The following is a 21,012-nucleotide window of genomic DNA, read 5'->3' as shown; positions in this document are numbered from 1 at the left end:
TTTGCAAATTATTAAAAATCTTTATTCATAAAACAGAGAGCACCTTAAGTGCTACATAATGCACAGCAACTCTTTAATTATATATGTATGTATACCATCCATTTTTATTTCTTTATCACAACAGTAACCACTTTGAAGTTTGAATGCATTATACATTTCATTTGTAGGAAACTTCAATTAACATTTCCTCAACGATCTGCATTCGTAGTCCCCTGTCTCTCGCAGCGGTGGGGCGTTTGACAATCCCTCCTCATGAAAAGCTTTGATAGAGGATAAAGTGGAAAGAAAACCATCTGTTCCAGGTAGGAGGCTGTTTTGGGCCTTTCACTTCGCCTTCTTGCTTTTAGGCTTTTTGTTCTTCCCTCCAGCTTTGGACGCATCCTCCTGAAAGACAAGCGATAAGGCCGGTGAAAAAAGAAGCTGAAATGAACCCTTCCCGCGCTGAAGGGTTGCGGGGAATGAGTGCATTAATAATTTAATACAGAAAGTAATAAGTACATCAGCTACTGCTGAGCAAACCAAAATCTTGGATGGATAACATTTGTGTAACATCAAAACAAGTCACGAAGAGGCGCATTTGAATTTCGAAATACATTTGCGTCCTAAACGATAACAAGATGAATTACGCATTTGGTAGCTGCTTGTATCCGAAGCGAACGTTCGCACAGGATGTGCTTCTGTGTGATTTTTTTTAATTATCTGTGCGCACACGCCCTACACGGACGCTCGCCTCTGACCGTTGTTGTTTTTCTCAGCAGCTAGCCCTGCTTCCATGAGACCCAGAGTCAGGTTTAAAAGTTCAACAAAAAGCACCCAAGATCCCTTGCGCCCGCTCTGCTGTATCTGGTTGTATTTCTCGAAGAATTCGAAGTATAAATTTTGCAAGTTTGCTTGAACCCACAATCTTGGCCTTAAGCATAAGAAATGCTATGGAATATAATAAAACTGATGCAATATAAAGTAACTGTACCATAAATAATTTGTGGACCGTTTCTTCTTAACAAAAGACAGCACAACTTGTTAACTCGCTTTGACTCCCATAACTGTTTACCAGCTTTATTTCCCTAGGGTCCAAATGAATGTCGCAGGAGTATTTTTTATTATTCAACACACGTGATGTCTGCAAATCAACTGCCTGTTATTATGTATTGTACGGTAATTACTCCAGAGCTTTGATGGACAGAAAGTGGTGGACACGACGAGTCACAGGCATACCACTGTGAAGATAAAACAACATAATCCCACTTCCGAAAAGAACAGTATGACGTATCCAACGCTGAAACATACTTAGTGTCAGGAAATCTATGAGAACTGACGAACCCAGTCGTAAAAAAACATGCACCACCGATGTGCCAAGCAGCACGATAATGGATGGTTGTGTTGAAAGCACATTTAGTATATTGAAAGCAAAAACTGAAGGATGCAATAAACACAACTTTAAAGTGACACTCCACTTTTTTTGAAAATATGCTACTTTTCCAGCTCCCCTAAAGTTAAACATCTGATCTCCGGGTCTGGCGCTAGCACATTCAGCATAGCTTAGCACAATCCATTGAATCTGATTAGACCATTAGCAACACGCTAAAACATAACCAAAGAGTTTAGATATTTTTCCTATTATAAAACTTGACTCTTCTGTACTTACATCGTGTACAAAGACTGACGGAAAATTTAAAGTTGCGATTTTCTAGGCACTAGATATTACGCAGGGACTGCGTAATATCACTACGCCTGCTGCCGCCATGTTACAGCAGCAAAGTCCTTGATTATTACGCCAGAATGAGAGTATAGTCCCTAGCCATATCTGCCTAGAAAAACGCAACTTTTAATTTTCTGTCGGTCTTAAAACACAATGTAACTACAGAAGAGTCAAGTTTTAAATAAAAATATCGAAACTCTTTGGTTAATTTTTAGCACAATGCTAATGGTCTTATCAGATTTAATGGATTGTGCTAAGCTATGCTAAAAGTTCTAGCCCCGGACCTGGAGATCAGCTGAATGGAGTTCAAAACGATAAAATATCAAATGTTTAATTCTAGCGGAGCTGAAAAATGAGCATATTTAAAAAAAGTGGAATGTCCTTTTAAATTTGAATACAAGCATCTGGCGGATGCATAAACGTAAATAAAAAAACGTAAACTTGAACACGAAAAACGTTAAATAGACTAACTGCAAATTCCAGCAGTACTTTGACTCTATGTTCCCGTGTTCCCGTTTATAGTTCTGGGGTGACAAAACAAAATAAACTGTAATTAGCGCAATTTAAATTACAGTAATTACGACAACAATTAATTTTTAGAAAAGCAGCAGTTAAGCTATCCAAAGACGCACGAGTCTTTAACATGATGCATTTGTTGCGCTAATGCTCTCTTCGGTAGTGACTCAGGTTTAAATGTTTTGGGGGCTGCTGTGTTCGGAAACAGATTCATTAAGTCCCAATCAGAAAAATTACAGGAAACCACAGCTAGAAATTGAATCGGATGCTTTCGTCTTCTGAGAGAGAGCCATGTGTAACACAGCGTCCCTTCAGATGCATTTAACACCAGTCACCGTAACCGCGTGCGCCACGACTGGTGCCAATTTCACAGCATGTCATGAAATTGGATGCGAGGGCCTGTGTTCTCCGTTATGAAATGTGACAGCGCTTGTATTGGGTCGTGCAGGAGAACGGCAAAAGGTCTTCTGCATGTCGAGGGGCTCGTGTTTTCCGCAGGCATGCGAGGGAAAAAGTGCACGCTACTTTAATTGAGTCGAGGCTTTGTAATGCCTTCTCTCAAAATCTTATATAATCATATCTCACTTGTGTAATTGCATGTGTGTGTACGGGACGATGCGCCCCTATTATCCGGGTAACCATAGCAGCCCCTGCAGCTGTGCACACGTCCTCATTTGCACAGAAATGAACGAAAACAACAAACAAATGAATCCACGGAGAAGTCGGGCGCATGCCGGCAAATCTCCTCTGAACTTGTTTGTAGTGTGACCTTATCACTGTGTTTGTTGGATGATGGGGTAGCGGATAGTTAAGAGGAGAGCTTTGCTTGAAACAAATTCACTGCTGTAACCAAAAAATGGCAAAAATCATTTGGGTGACTTTATTTTGTTGATTTTTTTTCAGGACAGGAAAAGGTCAAGGAGAAACTAAGGGTTGGAGAATTGTAATGACTTTGAGTTTTGGTAGTAAAGGACTACTTATAAATCTACAGCGCCACGGCCAAGTAAATAATGTTTTGTCTGATGTCAGCTCGCGGTCTGAAATGAATGTTATGAGATAAAGATTGGACAGTGCAATATAATTAAAGCTGATAAATAGATGGCAATTCTTTCTATTAAACCTTTCTCGCAAATTGCAACAACAAACATTAAGTGCAAACCAGCTAATCTGTGACCTATTGACTAATGCAGGTCATTGCGAAGGAGTTGGGTCATTTTAATCAATGTAATCACTGACTGGTTGTTAAAATGATAACGTCTTAAAAAAAACGTAAATACAAAACATTGTTTTTTGTTAAATAAGATACATAATGAGTATCGAGAATACTGCAAAAATGAATGTTTTTTGTCTTGTTTTCTAGTATAAATCCTAAATAAAAAGTGCTGGAGAAGCAAAATGACCTATAGACTAAGGGGGCGCACACACCAAGGCGTTTACACTGGCGACCGCATATGTTTTTAATTGTTTCCAAAAGAAGCGCTGTGCATTTCGAAAGCGCCGAGAGTTGAACATTTTTTACATTTGGATGAACCGCTCATCTCGTAAATTTCACTTCTCACTCGGTCGTCCAATCACAGTGTAGGAGGGGTGGGACAAATATACAGCAATCAACCGGTGCATTGTTCATGACTGATAAACAAAGGAGAAGTCTCAAAGCGCTCCGCTAAAAAAAAGTCGGCAAGCGCCTAAGTCGACGTCTGCCTGTCGCTTTCAGCTGCGTTTAAACACTTTGGTGTGCACGCCCCTTAAAGGACAAGTTGGGTATTTTACACTTAAAGCCCTGTTTTCAGATTGTTTATGATGAAATAGAACGGTTTTGACTGAAATTTGGACATATGATGCTGGCCCCAGAATTTTCGGGTGTTTTTTGTATCACCTCCCACCTCTACAATGGGTGTATAGGTGCACTGGAACAATCCTTCCTAAAATGCATTAAACTTTCGTTTACAAAGACGTGAAATTCACCGAGTGTTCAGGGGTGTTAACTGATATGATCACAAAAAAATCGCTGCAAAAATGCATTCCAACAGGTTTTATCATAGTTTTTGTCCAACTCCATTGACTTGTATTAGATGTGCTGTGAGGTACGGTATTACTCCGCGCCGGGAAGTTTGTTTGTATTTTTGCAATTGGCAAAGGCGGATTATCGCTACCAACTGGGCTGGAGTGTCTATTATTCAAGCTCTCAACGAAAGAATGTACGGGTGTGAGGCGTTTGGAAAAATATGTACACAAGTTTACAGCTAACGGTAAAACACCTGTTGGATCAAATCTTTTGCAGCGATTTTTGTGTGAGCATATCAGTGAACACCCCTGATCACTCGGTGAGTTTCACGTCGTTGTAAACGAAAGTTTAATGCATTTTAGGAAGGAATGTTCCTGTGCACCTGTGGACCCATTGTAGAGGTGGGAGGTGATCGAAAAAACACCCGCAAATTCTCGGGCCAGCATCATGTGTCCAAATTTCAGTCAAAACCATTTTATTTCATCATAAACAATCTGAAAACAGGGCATTAAGTGTAAAACACAGAACTTGTCCTTTAAGGCTTGTTTTCTGAAAAGAGCATGAAAATCAATTGAGTTTATGATTTAAACAAGTAAAACTATATGCCAGCGGGGTATAAATACAAACTTAATTTGAGTTTCAACATAATTCAATAAATTTGTTGGATAAGAAACGTACATTTTTTCTTAACCAACTGCAAGCTTTTTCTTGTTCAAAGCATCAACTTTCAAATTAAATAAATAAATAAATACAATAATTACCATTTTTATTTTTTTCCAAGAAAACAAAACTTAATATCTTTGGTCATTTTGCTTATTACGCAAGATTATGCATCTTGATTTAAGAATTTAATAAGTCCCACGGATATATTTGTAGCAATAACCAACAATTTATTGTATGGGTCAAAATTATAGATTTTTTTAAAGCCAAAATCATTAGGATATTAAGTAAAGTTATGTTCCATGAAGATATTTTGTACAATTTTGTAAGAATACATTAATGGAAAACTTATTTATTTAACTTTCAGATGATGTATAAATCTCAATAAAAAATTTTTACCTTGGTTTTGTGGTTCAGGGACAAATAAACTAAGACATTCATTCTTTGCAGTGTATCTACTACACGGCCAAGAATAAAGACTATATTTATTTAAGCAACAGTATATTTGTAAAGCACACTTACTGAAGTGTCGGTATAGCCCTCTTGGACAAGGATGTTCCTGGCACAGTTGTTGATGTGTTTAAAACGGTCAGGGCCAAGTTGAATCCCGCCATACCATCGAGACACAACTACCAACACATTACGGACGTCCAGGATCTACAAGCAGAGACAGAACTGGATTTAATACTATATATTTTCTATTATATATATATACACACCATATATTTCATAATTTTCCTGTTTTTTCTTAGTCTTTCTAATTGCAATGCAACGTTGTAAAAAGCGCTATATAAATCATTTAAATGTGACTCAAGGAAATGCGCACAATGATTATGTTTACATGTACACCAATAATGTGATTATTTCCAATAATCAGAGAAAGGACTTAAAGGCGGGGTGCATGATCTCTGAAAGCCAATGTTGACACTTGAAATCACCAAAACAAACACGCCCCTACCTTAATAGAATCTGGACCTTCTTTTGATAGACCTGCCCCACACACGCAACCCAGGCAACAATGTCAGTTTGTAGACACGCCTAGTGCTGCCTCACGATTAGTCACGATTAATCATTTGCAGAATAAAAGTTTTTGTTTACATAATATATGTGGGTGTACTGTGTATAATAATTATGCATAAATGCACACAGACACACGCATGTATGTAAATAAGAAACATTTGCATATACATGTTTACATTTATATATAATTTAAATTATATAAAAATAAAAATATTTATTATATAAATTTATATTTTTCTTAAAATTATACATGTATGTGTTTGTATTTATATATACATAATTATTATACACAGTAAACACACATATATTATCTAAACAAAAACTTTTATTCTGCAAACGATTAGTCGTGACTAATCATTAAACCCATGTGACTCACTAACTATATCCGCATAGTTTGTCTTTACCATATATGGGGCTCAACGTCATCGCAATGCCCTTGCTGCTAGTGCCCGCTTCAAAATTCAGCATTTCTTCTTCTGTGCACAGCATTCAGTTTTGCAATTACAAGCTGCACTGCTACTAAATTTATAACTTGCCAAATCGTAACTAAATGCAGTCTTGTCTCTATTTTCTTAGCATGCTTTGTTTTACTTACTGTTGAGGGTACCAATACCACCGTCAGTCGCTCGAACAACTTGATGGAAATGCACCTAATTCGCATTTGTTTGTTTTTCTTTTTTGCAAATTTTAAAAGATTTGCTTCACGTTTGGATGGAAACCCTGTTGGGTGTGGTTGCAAGGGTGTTGCTAAAGTATTGAAAATGGGTGTCAGTGCGTTGCTACATGGCTGTTGGGGCATTCTGCGTGGCTGCTTTGTGCCTCCGGGTGAAGAAAACTCATCATCAAGACTGTGATATTCTGGTGCCTACAAGTCATATGTCTGATTGCAAAAATAGCAGAAGTAATAGCACACTTTTCTTCCAGGAAGGCAATTTCAGGTTTCATTCTTGCCTTTAACACAAATGCTACATCACATTTTAATACTGAATAAAGATTCTGATATATTCGATTCAAACATCAACGCGCTTAACAAGTAGAAAGATTTGTAAAGAAAACTTTGTAGATGTGTTATTTGCTATAAAATATCAAATCAATTTAGTCTAAGTTGAAAGTGTTTTGATCGTCACACTAAAGAAAAAATACTATTTGCATATAAACGTACAAATCTTTGACAGCAAAGATTCATTAGATGAAAGCTAGTCGTTAAGCAAATGTTTTTTTTTTTAAATAAATTTATTCATGCTGCTTTATAATACCATATTTATTCCCCCTGAGGCTTCACATAGCCCGTCTGCCTCTGTTTGGGAAGCGTTTGCTTCAAAGGGGCAGAATAGCTGAATTTTGCTCTTTGTAAAGAATGACGCCTCTCAAGCATCTTTACTGTCCTCGCCCGTGTTGGGTTTTTTCTGACGCGCCGCAGGGATGTAGCTGGCTACCCGCCGGGGAGGGAGGGGGGGTTAGCAAATCACAGCCATCTGCACACGCTACCTCTATTAATAGTCGACTCATTTCTCTTTTAAACATGCTGTCACATTTGAAAAAACAGGAAATGGCTCCAAAGGCGAAATGATCATGTAAAACGCTTGTTAAGTAGTTAACTTTTATTGGCATATTTCTACAGTGCATATGAAGGGGAGGGGTCGGATAAACTCCTAGTGGTTTTCATATCAAGTATGGGAATTATCAAAATGATCAAATTATGTATGGGTCAGTGACAAAGTGACAAAAACTTGTTTTAAAAGCATGCATCAGGTTTATATCAATGCACATAGTGTATTTATGTTAATTAATTTTATGCGATAAAAATTTAAATTTGCACCATTTTATGAAAGACTGGATTGACCTGAAAATGTCAAATGGTGTAACCGCCAATTGCGCCAAAAAATGAGATATATTAAATATTTTATCCACCTTGATGGCATGTAAGCATAATCATCAAAAATTAAAAAAGTCATTTTAAAATATAATTTTATTAGTTATTCCTAAATGTAAATTTTTTTGAGTTTTTGTAATATTTGTCCTGAAATATGCTGAAAACAGCTCTGCTTTCTAAATAATCTTTGACAAATTATGTAAAAATTTATGTAAAAAAATCATATAACACTAAACTAGATGATTATATTTTATTCCACAATTTTTTTTATGAATATATTTATTTTTTAATTTAAAAAAATACTAGTTACACCAACTGACACAGACCGGTTACACCACATGGACATTTTTGCAATTATCCCCCAAATATTCTTTCAAAATGAAATAAAACCAAAAATGTTAGACTTGGTCCTCAAAAAAGAGAAATTTTAACCCCTTTATTGAACCATACGGACACAAAATAATTAACCTCAAGCCATTAATATATTTAGTGCTGGGCAAAGATTAATCGTGATTAATCGCATACAAAATAAAATGATGTTTTGCATAATACATGTATGTGTGTGTACTGTGCAATTATTATGTATATTTAACCACACACATACATGTATTAATTTCAATTTTTTTATTTATGTATCAATTTTTTACATTTATATATATAATATAGAATATATACAAATATTAGGGATGCACCGAATCCAGGATTCGGTTTCGGATTCGGCCGAATACTGGGCTTTTTGGCGGGGTTCGGGTTCGGCCGAATCCTAGATTTTTTTTCCACCGAACCGAACCCTTGGCTTGCGCTACGCTGGTCGACGTCACGCAGCCGTTGATTACACACATCGGGTGCTGACGTGGAGATGAGCTTTTTCTATCGGTCAGCTGGACACACCTAAACTTTTAAACACCGCTGAAAACGCCTTGAGGACCCCAAATGCCAGCTGTTTTTCAGCCGAGCGCTTGGTAGCTGTGATGCTTCAGCTGAGCCGGTTGGTTGCTGTGGTAATGTCCCGCCCCTCCTCCACTGTAATTGGACGGCCGTGTGAAGACTGACATTGACGAGCGGAGCTTCTCACTCAAAGTTAAATATAGTTTTCAGCGCGGAGCTGCTTGCTTTTTGGAAAAACGAGCGTGTCGCAACGCATCGCTTTCATTATGCATAGGCTTATGGTAATTGTCAAAATAGTTTTTCCAACTTGTCATCCTGGCATAATGTACAGTTAAAATTAAATAAAATGAAAAATACACTGCTGCGGACGTTTTTTACTTCATTAATGTGTTTTACTGTGTTGGAATAAGGATGCGAGTAGGATTCGGTATTCGGTTTCGGCCGAATCTTAAACGGTGGATTCGGGATTCGGCCGAACCTAAAAAATCTGGATTCGGTGCATCCCTAACAAATATAAATAAATATATATATACACACATGTAAATGTTTCTTAACTCATTCACCGCCATTGACGAGTTATCTCGTCATTTATGAGTTCATATTTAACTAATAAATATGCCTTTCTGGACGAATTTCAAAGTGAAAGTGTAATACCGCTTTTATCCACCAGATGGCGCCAAACCGAATATATCAAAAACGGAAGTTAAAAGGATTTAATTATTTATTTTACCTGCCTTTATGTTTGATAGTCATTCTGAGTCTGATCTCTAACATAAATTCCTTTACAAAAACGCAATTTTTTAAGCTTTTTGCTCAAAATGTTGTATTTTTGAAGAGAAATATCCATATTTCAGTGATTAAATTAAGTAGAAAAAGTAAATATATAATGAAACGTTTTCCCCCCATTTTGTTTGTTTGTTTGTTTGAAAGCAGAAGGTGTGTTCTTTAATTTGATATAATTTGTATGTTTATATATTTATAGAAAATAATTTTTCCTGCAAGGAATTTTGTGAAAATTTTGTTAAAATCACACAAATGCAGGTGGGCAACTTTTCTTAAAAAGGCTGGCGGTGAATGAGTTAAATACATACATGAATGTGTGTGTATATATATATACATAATAAACACACACAGCACACACACTCATATATTGTGCCAAAAACACTTTTATTTTGTATGCGATTAATCGTGATTAATCTATGCCCCGCATTTTTCAATTTTTTATTTTTTTATATATGAAAAATGTTAGCCAAGCAGCCGTCTGTGGCCTACATCACATCTCATTCTCTCAACGTCATTGTGGTTGTTTTAAACATTCATCTAACGTGCAAATCTTTGACACAAACCTTAACATCTACTCAAGTTCACTTCAGAAACTTTTCTGCATGCTCGCTTTCTTTATAAACGCCCATCATGGCAGATTCGGGGCATGTTTTTGGTCAATGTTGTATCATTTTTCATCAGGGTCCAAATGAAAGTGGGCAGAGATTACGGTGTCATGTCGTATTTCACGCTGCGAGGCGAGCTTTCATCAGAAAAGGGAAGATAAGAGAAAAGATTATGGATGAATGACACAACTGCGTGAAAATATCTGACAAAGCAAGAATGGAAATTGGGATCAAGAAGGGAAAAGAGGAAACGTAATCCCGCCGGCATATCAAGAAGCCGCGTTCTGTTGAAGTGCAATACGTGCACAGTTTGTAAATCATCGGATGCCGTAAACCATTGTAATAAAACAAATGATGAAGTGATTAACTTAATAACATTTTATTATTATTAAATAGCGAGTAGTTAATTAAATATAATCTTGATTTGAAAGCTTAATTGGTAGAGCGTTGCATTAGCAACGCAAAGGTTGTGAGTTTAACATATACTGATGAAAAATGTATACTTTGAAAGTTGCTTTGGATAATATGCACAAATGTAAGTCTTTAATAGTTGCATAATTTGTCTTTGAATCCATAGGATCATAAAAAATGTTTCGAGTAACCATTTTTATACTTGACCTTTTCGATACAAAACAACGCATACATTTAACCTCAATCAATGCTTCTGAACATGATTGGTTCTTTTACATTTATTAAACTTTGCGCATCCCCAACTGGTGACATTATTTACGTTAAACGTTGGACGACAAGTATTCATGTGAGAAGTATGAATGCGAGATTAAGGGGCTACACTGGAGGCCATTTTTGTGGTGGTTCAAAATTTGCTTGGTTCAAGTTTCTTAACACAATTTCTCTTTTGCATTTCACGGCTAGAAGAAAGTCCGTGTTTGGAATGACACACAAGCGAATTTTCCAATCCAAACACATTAAAAAGTCCCAGAAGACCGAACAAACAAACACATATCCCAAAATCCCCTTCGATATAAAATCCACATAGTGAGATCATGCGACACAGACGCAGGTTTACCTGAAGAAGATGAAGCAATCGGCCACCGGCTGCCGTTTCACCATCATCCTCGCAGTCCTGCAGAAAAGAGTTTTTATCCTCACAGCAGATCCTGTAAACACGAACAAATGTTCAAAATCAAAACTTGATCACAGCTCATGCGGTCACTTTCATCAGAAGGTCACCAGCACACACACAACGCCGTTTTTGTGATGTGCCCGGGTGTTTGGTGCCTGCGAGTCTATTTTAGAGAGAAAATGGAGGAAAATTTGAAGGATGCTTGATATCAGGCACTGGGAGGGGTGTGTGATTTTGGGAAACCCTGCTGAGGTTTCTGGATGACATGGTAACACGAGCATTGAGACTGTGAGGTCCTTCATTTTGGAAACGATCTCAGGGGAAGAAATATGCCATGCTGGCACGCTGACTGGGGAGATTTCAGTGTTTACTGTCAGTCAGCTCTGAAAGCCAAGAGCTCCCATGATGCCCGATGAGACCTTTCACCGCATACAGCTCAATGTAAGCATCATGAATCTTGAATGGCAGCATCCGGATGCGATTAAGTGCCCAATCAGTGTTAATTAGATTTGAGTGACAGATTTAGATATTTGAAATGATACAATTTGGGATGAGGAATTTTTGACTTCACAAACGTTGTGGCATATCCACTACGTCTTAAGCAATGATAAAGACCAATTTACCTCCATGTCATCCAAGATGTTTATGTTTTTCTTTGTTCAGTCGAAAAGAAATTGCGTTTTTTGGGGAGGACATTCCAGGATTTTTCTCCATATAGAGGACTTTAATAGACTGTGCGCCAGCCAAACTTAGCCCCGCTAGAGCTGACGAAAAAATCGTCTGCGATTCTCCGATTCTCATGCGTGTCTCATCAGTAAAGCCGGTTTGGTGATCAGTAGTAAACCGCTATCACCTGCTTTCAGATGGAGCAGAATTTACTGCACAGAGCCGTATTTCACCGAAAGCTAGGCAAAATCGCGTTCATAATCGTGGAAGATCGTCTTCGATTATGAACGCGATTTTGGCTAGCTTCTTGGTGAAATACAGCTCTGTGTAATATATGCTGTTCCATCTGAAAGCAGTTGATGGCGATTTACTACTAATCACCGAACCGGCTTTACTGATGAGACACGCATGAAAATCGCAGGCGATTTTTTTGCCAGCTCTAAGACCCGCCCACAACATTTCAGGTTGAGAATTTCGTTCTGCCGTCGCTCAGTTGTGGCGCAACTATGCTCGGACGAAAGCAGATCGAGCCAATCAAATTGTCAGGGAGGGCTTTATGCGATGATGGACAGATGATCAACAGTAACGTAATCAATCACGTCAGCAAAGAGCGCTTGCGTTGAATCTGTTTACAACAAGACGGCTCTGATTGGTTGTAGTTCTATCCAATTGAGTGCAGTGGCCTTTTTTGTCCTGGTTCGGTGGAAACACACCCCATAATCACAGCCCAATGGAGCGGTATCAGACTCAACTACTGACTAGAATTGAGTATGATAAACGTTAGGTTGACTTTGGTTGACCTCAACAGTTTACAGTTTTTAATGTAGCTTCAAAGGACTCTAATTGATAACAACCAAAGCATAAGGGTTTTATTTAGTGAAACGATCGTCATTTTCACAAAAATAAAAGTAATTTTAAACCACAACTTCTCGTCTTGCACTAGCTGTGCACTGCAAAAAATGACTTTCTTGCCTAGTATTTTTGTCTTGTTTTTAGTACAAATATCTAAACAATTTTTTTCTTGAAAAAAGTGTTTAAGAAATGTTTTTATTTCTTTTAATATTTTTTGCTTACCCCATTAGCAAATTTTTTGCATGTTTTTTGCACATATTCACTTAAATTTTATGGCCTAAAAACTAGAAGTAATTTTGCTCATCAAGAAAATGCATCTTAATTTAAGAATGTTAGATATTTGTACTTAAAACACGACAAAAATACAAAGAAAGAAAGTCATTTTTTGCAGTGTGTGATGTGCCACCGCGACCTTACATATAATGTAAAATTATACTAATTAATGTTTATTGTTTAAAATGGCCTGCAAGTGTGCATTTCACATATGCGTGATCTTTCAACGGAATTACATAATATGTAAAGTCGCCGTGGCACATCATACAGAGAAGCTGTGGTTTAAAAGTAGGGCTGTAATGATATATTGCGTGTCCCATTAAAAAGACCTGTCTAAAAATCGATTTTTCAACGCAAGGCTGCGATTTTTTGTTTCATGCGCAGCTTGTGCGTGTACTTTGGCCAGTAAGGGCTCAGTCACACCAAAAGCGTTTATGGCAGTTGCAGGCGCCTTTTTTGAATGATATTCTATGGGCAGGGCGCGTTTGCGCGCTGTTTATGCGCGCCGAGCGCCTTGCGGTTTTCTGCCGCGCACGCGTTTTTGAAGGAGCGCTGAGAGCGGAGAAGTGCCTGACGTCATTTGCGTCTTCCATTGTCCAATCGAATGAGGGGAGAGGCGGGCCTTACGTTGTGGTGAGGGAAGTTTACAGTTGCTTTAAAGAACCGGACTCCACTCGCTCACTCTCTCCTGTGTGTTTGTGCACCTCTCACCCTCAAACAAGGTCAGAGCAAGCGCCCTCTTTTTAAAGTTTCTGCTAATATGACAGTTAACAGCAAAAGAGCGTTCACGCTTCAATATTTGATTGACAAGACAGCTGACTCGGTGGTTGCTTAGCAATATGCGTTTGCAAGCGTTTAAAGCGCTTTTGGTGTGACTGGCCCCTAAGAAGTCCTTATTAATCTAAAATCATTATAAGTCGGAGTCATTTTTAATGTGCATTTAAAAAAGCGACACTCGTTAAAACAAAATGATTCAAAATATTCTTTATTATCATGAAAATACCTGAAACAATTTGAAGAACAGCGATATAAATATTCCTGTAGACATTTCCTGGAATAGTGTTTGTAATGCTACTTCTTCTGTGGCACAATTGGAGTTTCTGCACGAGAGCGCCCTTTTGCTTTTGGATGTGACGGCATTTCACCGTAATTCATTCAAATTCATTCATCGAGAAAATGCGCATTTACACAATATATCGTTACATCCCTATTTAAAAGTACTTTTTTTGTTTGAAAATGACACAAGATAAGGCCCTTATGCCTCGTTTGGGATTGTTAAGAGCCCTTTGAAACTGCAATTTTAAACTGCATTGAAATTGTAGGAAACTAACGTCCACTATATATAAAATCCTCAAAAAAATTAATTCTTCTCAACTGAACAAAGAAAGACATTACATCTTGGATGACATGGAGGCGAATAAAAAATTATTTTTTAAAAGAAAAATGGACTAATCCATAAATATGTTTCCAGTTAATAACAATGTAAATATTAAGCACGTTGTAAATTTTAATGCCTACATCAGTATGTCCTATACTTTGGCCTTCTGTACAGCTGCAGGCATCCCCTCAGTAAGTAAACACGGTCTTTATCAGATATTCAACGCCTCTTCATACGCCCGGGGCTCCTGCTACATTCTGAATGTCAATATCACCTGCGGTGTAATCTCACCCAAATGACACCCACTACTCTGTTTGACATTAATCATGTCCTAAAAACCCCCCAGGGTAACACAAACACACGCACACACACAGTTTTATAAACGTATAAATCTAAATGCATGAATAATTAAAAGACTAAATGAAATCTTATAAAATAAAGTGTGTTTTAACTGCGGCATGCAATATACGTTCATTAGATTATTCTGTAAATAGAAACTAGATATGCAAGGCAACAAAAGATCCACAGATTAATTCTGTAAATAGTTACACTAGGGTTAGCCAAAGTTGAGAAAAGGTTGAAAATAGGTGACAGTGGTCACCCTGCAGGTGCTGTTAATCTACATACATTATGAAATGTAATACCTGTATGCGTAGATGTTGTGAGTGGCACTTGCGATCTTCTTGTTTTCGTACAACTTATTCAGGACCATCTTAACCTGTTAAATAAAATAGTACATAAGAAGTGTGCATCACGTACAACTACAGGATGAAAATAACTGATATTCACATGTTCAATGATGGATTTATTTAAAAAGCAGAATATTTCACGCCGTCTGTCAATACAAAGCCGAGGCATGTGCACGTGCTCAGAATAACCTCCATTGGCATATTTGTCGTTCAATAAAAGTTGTTTTTATAAATGGGAGGTGATGTTATGTGCTGAGAATGTATGTGTTAGATGGGGTGCGCATAACATATCATAGCAAATAAGACACCAAGACACATGCAGGCTTGAAGCGCAATGTATTATCATAGCGTCGCCAACCGATTCTTGCCGTGACACGTCTGGTCTTAACAAAGTAACGACTATGATTGAATACAAGAACTGTTGATTAAAACTCCATAGGTATGTGATGCAAAGGTACACAAGTACGAATATAAACAGGCCCTATCAAATGGTTTTATTGATGTTTGGTCATGTTTTCGAACCATTCAGCCATCTTTAAACTGGTGCGATGTAAATTTACTGATATACAAAATCTTTTATTATTAAAGGGACACTCAAATTTTTTATAAATTTTCTTTTTTACAAATTTTCCAGCTCCCCTAGAGTTAAGCATTTGATTTTTGCCGTTTTGGAATCTATTCAGTTGATCTCCGGGTCTGGCGCTAGCACTTTTGGCGTGGCTTGGCATAATGCATTGAATCTGATTAGACTATTAGCATCGCACTAAAAATAACCAAAGAGTTTGGATATTTTTACTATTTAAAACTTGACTCTTCTGTAGTTACATCGTGTACTAAGACCAACTGAAAATTAAAATTTGTGATTTTCTAGGCAGATATACTCTCATTCTGGCGTAATAATCAAGGACTTTGCTGCCGCAACATGGCTGCAGGAGACGCAATGATATACGCACTGCCCGAAAGTAGTCCCCTGCTATTGAAAGATACTAAGGGGACTGTTTTTGGCTGCTGTGTGGTACCATTGCGCCTCGTGCAGCCATGTTGCGGCAGCGGGGTCCTTGATTATTGCGCCAGAGTTAGAGTGGTTCCTGGCCATGTCTGCCTGGAAAATCGCAACTTTTGATTTTCCGTCTGTCTCAGTACACGATGTAACTACAGAAGAGTACATTTTTAAATATAAAAAATATTGAAACTCTTTGGTTATTTTTAAGCGCGATGCTAATGGTCTAATCAGATTCAATGGATTGTGCTAAGCTATGCTAAAAGTGCTAGCGCCAGACCCGGAGATCAGCTGAATGGAAATCCAAAACAGTAAAAAACAAATGTTTAACTCTAGGGGAGCTGGAGGATGAGCATATTTTCGGAAACAGTGGAGTGTCCCTTTAAATGTCACCAAGTCGCATTATGATACGTTAAGGAAAATTGGTTTTCTCCGCCATCAATGAGGTTTTTACCGATACATTGAACACTTTTCGATGCAATTAAATCCTAATCGATCCATTTATCGATATTTTATATAACGTGCCTAGTTAAGGGGTTACATTTTATTTACAAATGCACACAAAATATACAGTATAACATAAACAATTAATTAAACTCTTTGAAAATGGCACAATCTCTGTCCCAATTGGAACATTTACAACAACAAACTAACAAAAATACACTTTTTTAAAATAAAGAAACATGAATAATGATGTGCAAAATGTCACATAATATTAAGCTTATGATGGCAACATTCAGTATTTTGTGGCAAAATATGCAATAGTGACAATCCATAGACCGCAAAAAAAGATGGACAACGCCCGTTTGCTCTCTTCCATTGGTGAAAAGTGACGATACGTCCCGATACGACGCTGACATCTTGGGTCTTGAGTCTGCGCAGTAGCGGTATCGGGACCAGTCCTGCGCAGTCGTGAGCAGGAAGTAAAGCCACGAAATGAAGGCCCCGCCCTCGCAGAATGCGCATATCACAGCTGTCAATCATGACGTGACACCACCGTTTTTATAGCATAAAATAACTAACTAACTAAACACAAACTTATTTTAAAAACAAACACTTGAAATAACATCATCGTGATAGAAACTACAGTAAATGACAGAAACCAGCTTCGGAAAAAAGATTATTGAATTGTAATTAAATTGTTTTGTCTCAAGTCGCATTGAATAACATGGGGAGGCGGGGTTTATGACCTATACTGGGACCAGACACTGGGGGGCGATAGAGACATTTTGGCTTCACTTTTCAGGGCTTGTGCGGCACGCTTGTGACAATCGCTGAGGTAGTTTTTAGAAAAAAAATAATTAAATTGAAAACTAAATTTTTGTTGCTGCATCGCATCCACTTGCTGACACTAGCAGATGAAAAAATGTGTGCTTTGGTGGAAATGCGTAGATGGACGTTAAGTCAAGGAATGTAGACGTGGAGAGTGTCAAAATAAAGGTACCTCAAATAGTTTTTTTACCTGTGGCATCGATGCATCGGATCGCTAGAAATAAAATCAATCCATATCGATGTATTCATAATTGCACAGTCAAAACGAGATCATGCAAACGATTGGATGTCCTTTTCGTTTTAATGTGGACAGAAAATGTCGCTGAAGTCTTGCTGGGTCTCTACTTATTAGTGCCCGAGTAAATCTGGTAAATCTTCGAACTGCTCTAAGTTGAGTAAAAGGAGGCAATTCAATTACTTGTTAGCAAATTTGGTGTGTCTGTGTTTGGTAAAACAACTCTGCTGAACCTTAGTGACAGAGAGGCACAGATTTAGAGGATTACAAAAGAAGAAAAACAGCCCTGATGAAATGTACCCGAAAATGACATAACATCCACGGCAACGCTAGAATTTACTCGGATTTAGACGCAATACCCGGCTTTGTTGAAAAAGCCTGCTTGCAGCGAATGACGAGATACCAAGTGTAAATCTGTTTTGTCCACAACACCGTGGACTTCAAATATTGCTTTAAAACCCAAGGGAAGGACACACAGTAGTTGCTTCTGTCCATCAAATTGGGTTTCAGGCCATTTGTGTTGAGTGTCCTTCCATTATTTACCAAGAAAGAGACAAAAACGCATCCATAAAGTGCTTTTCTGTACTGCAGCCCTGGACATAAGGTAGCAGAAGGTAATAAACATGTCCATCTAATTCTCCTTCAATGAGAAACTCACATTATTGTGTAAGCAACGATGGCTTAGTCATGTTTCAACGTCCAAATTCATTCAGAAATCAAAAAGACAAGTGGCCCAAAGCTAATGAATATGTAAGACATCGCCCCCTTTCCAAAAGAAACAGTTGTCACGAATTGAGGCGGCTATCGGCACGATTCATCATCGACGGCGTCTGTTTTCTCTCCGGCTAATATTGTGTCGATGCACACCTGGGTTAAGTCGAGGCTAATGAGACATCTTTTGAATGCTGTGTGCAAATGTTGTCTTTTTATCAATGTTGATCTCGACTAAACACAAAGGGAAAAACAATCGTTGATATTTCCTCTGAGGCCGCTTTGAGCTTCTTGTTTCCCTATTGTGAAGCGCCTTTGTGCGCGACAGGTAATCTAATTAAATGTTTTGAGATGTGTAGCCTGTGAAGATGGATTTTCCTTGAAGCTTTTTGAACAAACAGGTGTGTGTTTTCACCAAGACATGGGAGCTAGATTGCGTGGGGAAAACTCATTTGCAAACTTCTATCAACACACTAACCTTTTATGAAAATTAGAGCACGGCCAAACTTTGAAGTTCCTGCTGATAACACAATATCATGCGAGCAAAGATCAAAAAGCATCAAAATGGCCCCTGAAATCCAAACAGAACTACAAAGTGAATAAGAGACATGCCTCCTTTTTTTTCTTTTCGGTGGTCTTGTTTGTACAGAACAATTCAACGTGTGCTTCTAATGCACTCAGACAGCTCATCGCAGCTGTTCGGCTGAACTAAACATATCCATTGATTTTATATCGAGCTTGTCTGGCTAATTTAGACCTGATAAGGTTGTTCAATCTGCTTCGAGGGGTTTGTAAAGCTCTACTGTTGGGTGTGCCATAACACGGCTGATTTTTAATGGAGAATCTGTGCGACTTAAAAAAAATAACAAATCTATATTTCACGAGATTTGCATGCAAATCTTGCGGCTACACTGCAAATATTGACTTTCTTACTTAAAAAAAAATCTGCCAATGGGGTGAGAATTTGTTTTTTTGAACATTTCTAGAATTAAGTGTTTAAGAAAAAGTAAACTTTTTTCAAGATTTTTTTTCTCACCCCATTGGCTGATTTTCTTAAAATCTTTTGCTTGTTTCAAATTTCAAACTTGTTTCAAGTGCATTTGATGCAAATTTTGTCATCAGAAAAGAATGCATGCACTGTACACGCAGCACTAGATTTTTGTAACTGCGCGTACATGTGTATGTAGTATTTAACACAGCAAAAAATGACTTTCTAACATAGTATTTTTGGCTTGTTTTCAGTAGAAATATCTAAAACAATGGCCTTTCTTGATGAGCAAAATTACCTAAGAAAATAAGTCTAGTTTATAGACAAAAATATACAATTTAAGTAAATTTAAACGTAAAAAAAGAAAAAAAAATCGGCCAAAAAATATATAAAAAATATAAGCAAAGCAAATATAAAATATAAGCAAAAAATCTTTCTTAAACACTAAATTCAATAAAAATTAAAGAAAAAATTGCTTACGCCATTGGGCGATTTTTTTTGCTTGTTTTATGCACAAAATTACTTAAATTTGATGTTTTTGGTCTAAAAATTAGACTTATTTTCTTGGGTCGTTTAGCTCATCAAGAAAAAGCATCGTCATTTAAGAATTTTTAGATATTTTTACTGAAACAAGACAAAAATACTAAGAATTAGTTTTTCTTGAAAATCATTTTTGCAGTGTACACTGCAAAAAAAAAAAAAATAATTTCAAGAAAAAATGTTCTTAATATTTGTGTCTTGTTTTCCGTAAAAAAAATATCTAAAAAAAAAAAAAAATCTGCCAATGGGGTAAGCAAATTTTTCTTGAAATTTTCTTTAATGTAGTGTTTAAGAAAAATTTTCAAGATTTTTTTCTTACCCCATTGGCAGATTTTTTTTTTGCTTGTTTTATGCACAAAATCACTTAAATTTTACATTTTTGGTTTAAAAACTAGACTTATCTTCTTGGGTCATTTTGCTCATCAAGAAAAAGCATCTTAATTTAATAGTTTTACTGAAAACAAGATAAAAAAATAAGAAAGATTTTTCTTGAAAATAAACATAACGCTTAAACTTGTGTGGCTGTATGAATCGTACTCCCCAGTCTCAAGTAGATGCGTATAAATAGCATGAAGTGTGAAAACTCGTGCAATACGTACACAAAATTCCAATTGTACATGCATATGATACGCTAGTTCTTCCCGTTCACTTAAACACAGCATCTTTTTTGTTGTTTTATGTATTGGTTTCTATACTTTTTCTGTTTTTTAAACCATTTTTCGCTTGGGTTTAGGGTTAGATTTGAAATTTGCTTTAGGACGTTATTTAAAATACAGGTTTCTCCGTATTTTTGTCTATTTTTAAGCCATGGTCACTTGGAGTTGGAGATAGAATTGGGGTTTGGATGTCATTTTATGTAACAAAAAGTTGTTCCAAAACCAAGGGAAAATGGTAAAAAATAGAAAATATTGAAAAAAAACATTAAACGACAAAAAAAGATGCACCGTTTTAAGTTAACAGGAAGGACTGGTTTATCATATGCATGCCAAATTTGAATTTGGTGTACGTATTGCACGAGTTTTTACACTTTGTGCTATTTATATGCATCTCTGTGAGACTGGGTTAGATCAGGGGTTTTCAAACTTTTTGTGTGTGTGGACCACTATTTGTAATCAAGAATTTCCACCTCATAATACTCATAATAAAAAAGTCCTGAATTTATCTGCACTTCTAAATAGGCTTACTAGCACTAAAACTATAACTGGTCATCACATCAGTACAACAGATTCTTAAAACATATTCTTAAAAAAAATTATTTTATATTATTTTATATTT

General features: G+C 37.0%; 1 protein-coding gene across 2 annotated transcripts in view; it reads right to left on the bottom strand.

The window, feature by feature from the left end:
- The window catches only part of impact (impact RWD domain protein), a 39,726-nt gene continuing 18,714 nt past the window's right edge, over nt 1-21,012 (bottom strand). For both annotated transcript variants that reach the window (XM_055217585.2, XM_073861484.1), the window contains exons 9-12: nt 14,947-15,020; nt 11,077-11,167; nt 5,403-5,537; nt 1-384 (exon numbers count right to left, since the gene is read on the bottom strand). In XM_055217585.2, coding sequence (XP_055073560.2) covers nt 325-384; nt 5,403-5,537; nt 11,077-11,167; nt 14,947-15,020 — 360 coding nt within the window. In that variant the 3' untranslated portion in view covers nt 1-324. The remainder of the gene's footprint in view (nt 385-5,402; nt 5,538-11,076; nt 11,168-14,946; nt 15,021-21,012) is intronic.

Source organism: Misgurnus anguillicaudatus, chromosome 23 (assembly GCF_027580225.2).
Source record: "Misgurnus anguillicaudatus chromosome 23, ASM2758022v2, whole genome shotgun sequence".
Taxonomy (NCBI): domain Eukaryota; kingdom Metazoa; phylum Chordata; class Actinopteri; order Cypriniformes; family Cobitidae; genus Misgurnus; species Misgurnus anguillicaudatus.
The sequence above is the reverse complement of the archived record's forward strand: the minus strand, read 5'-3'. Positions and strand labels throughout refer to the sequence as shown.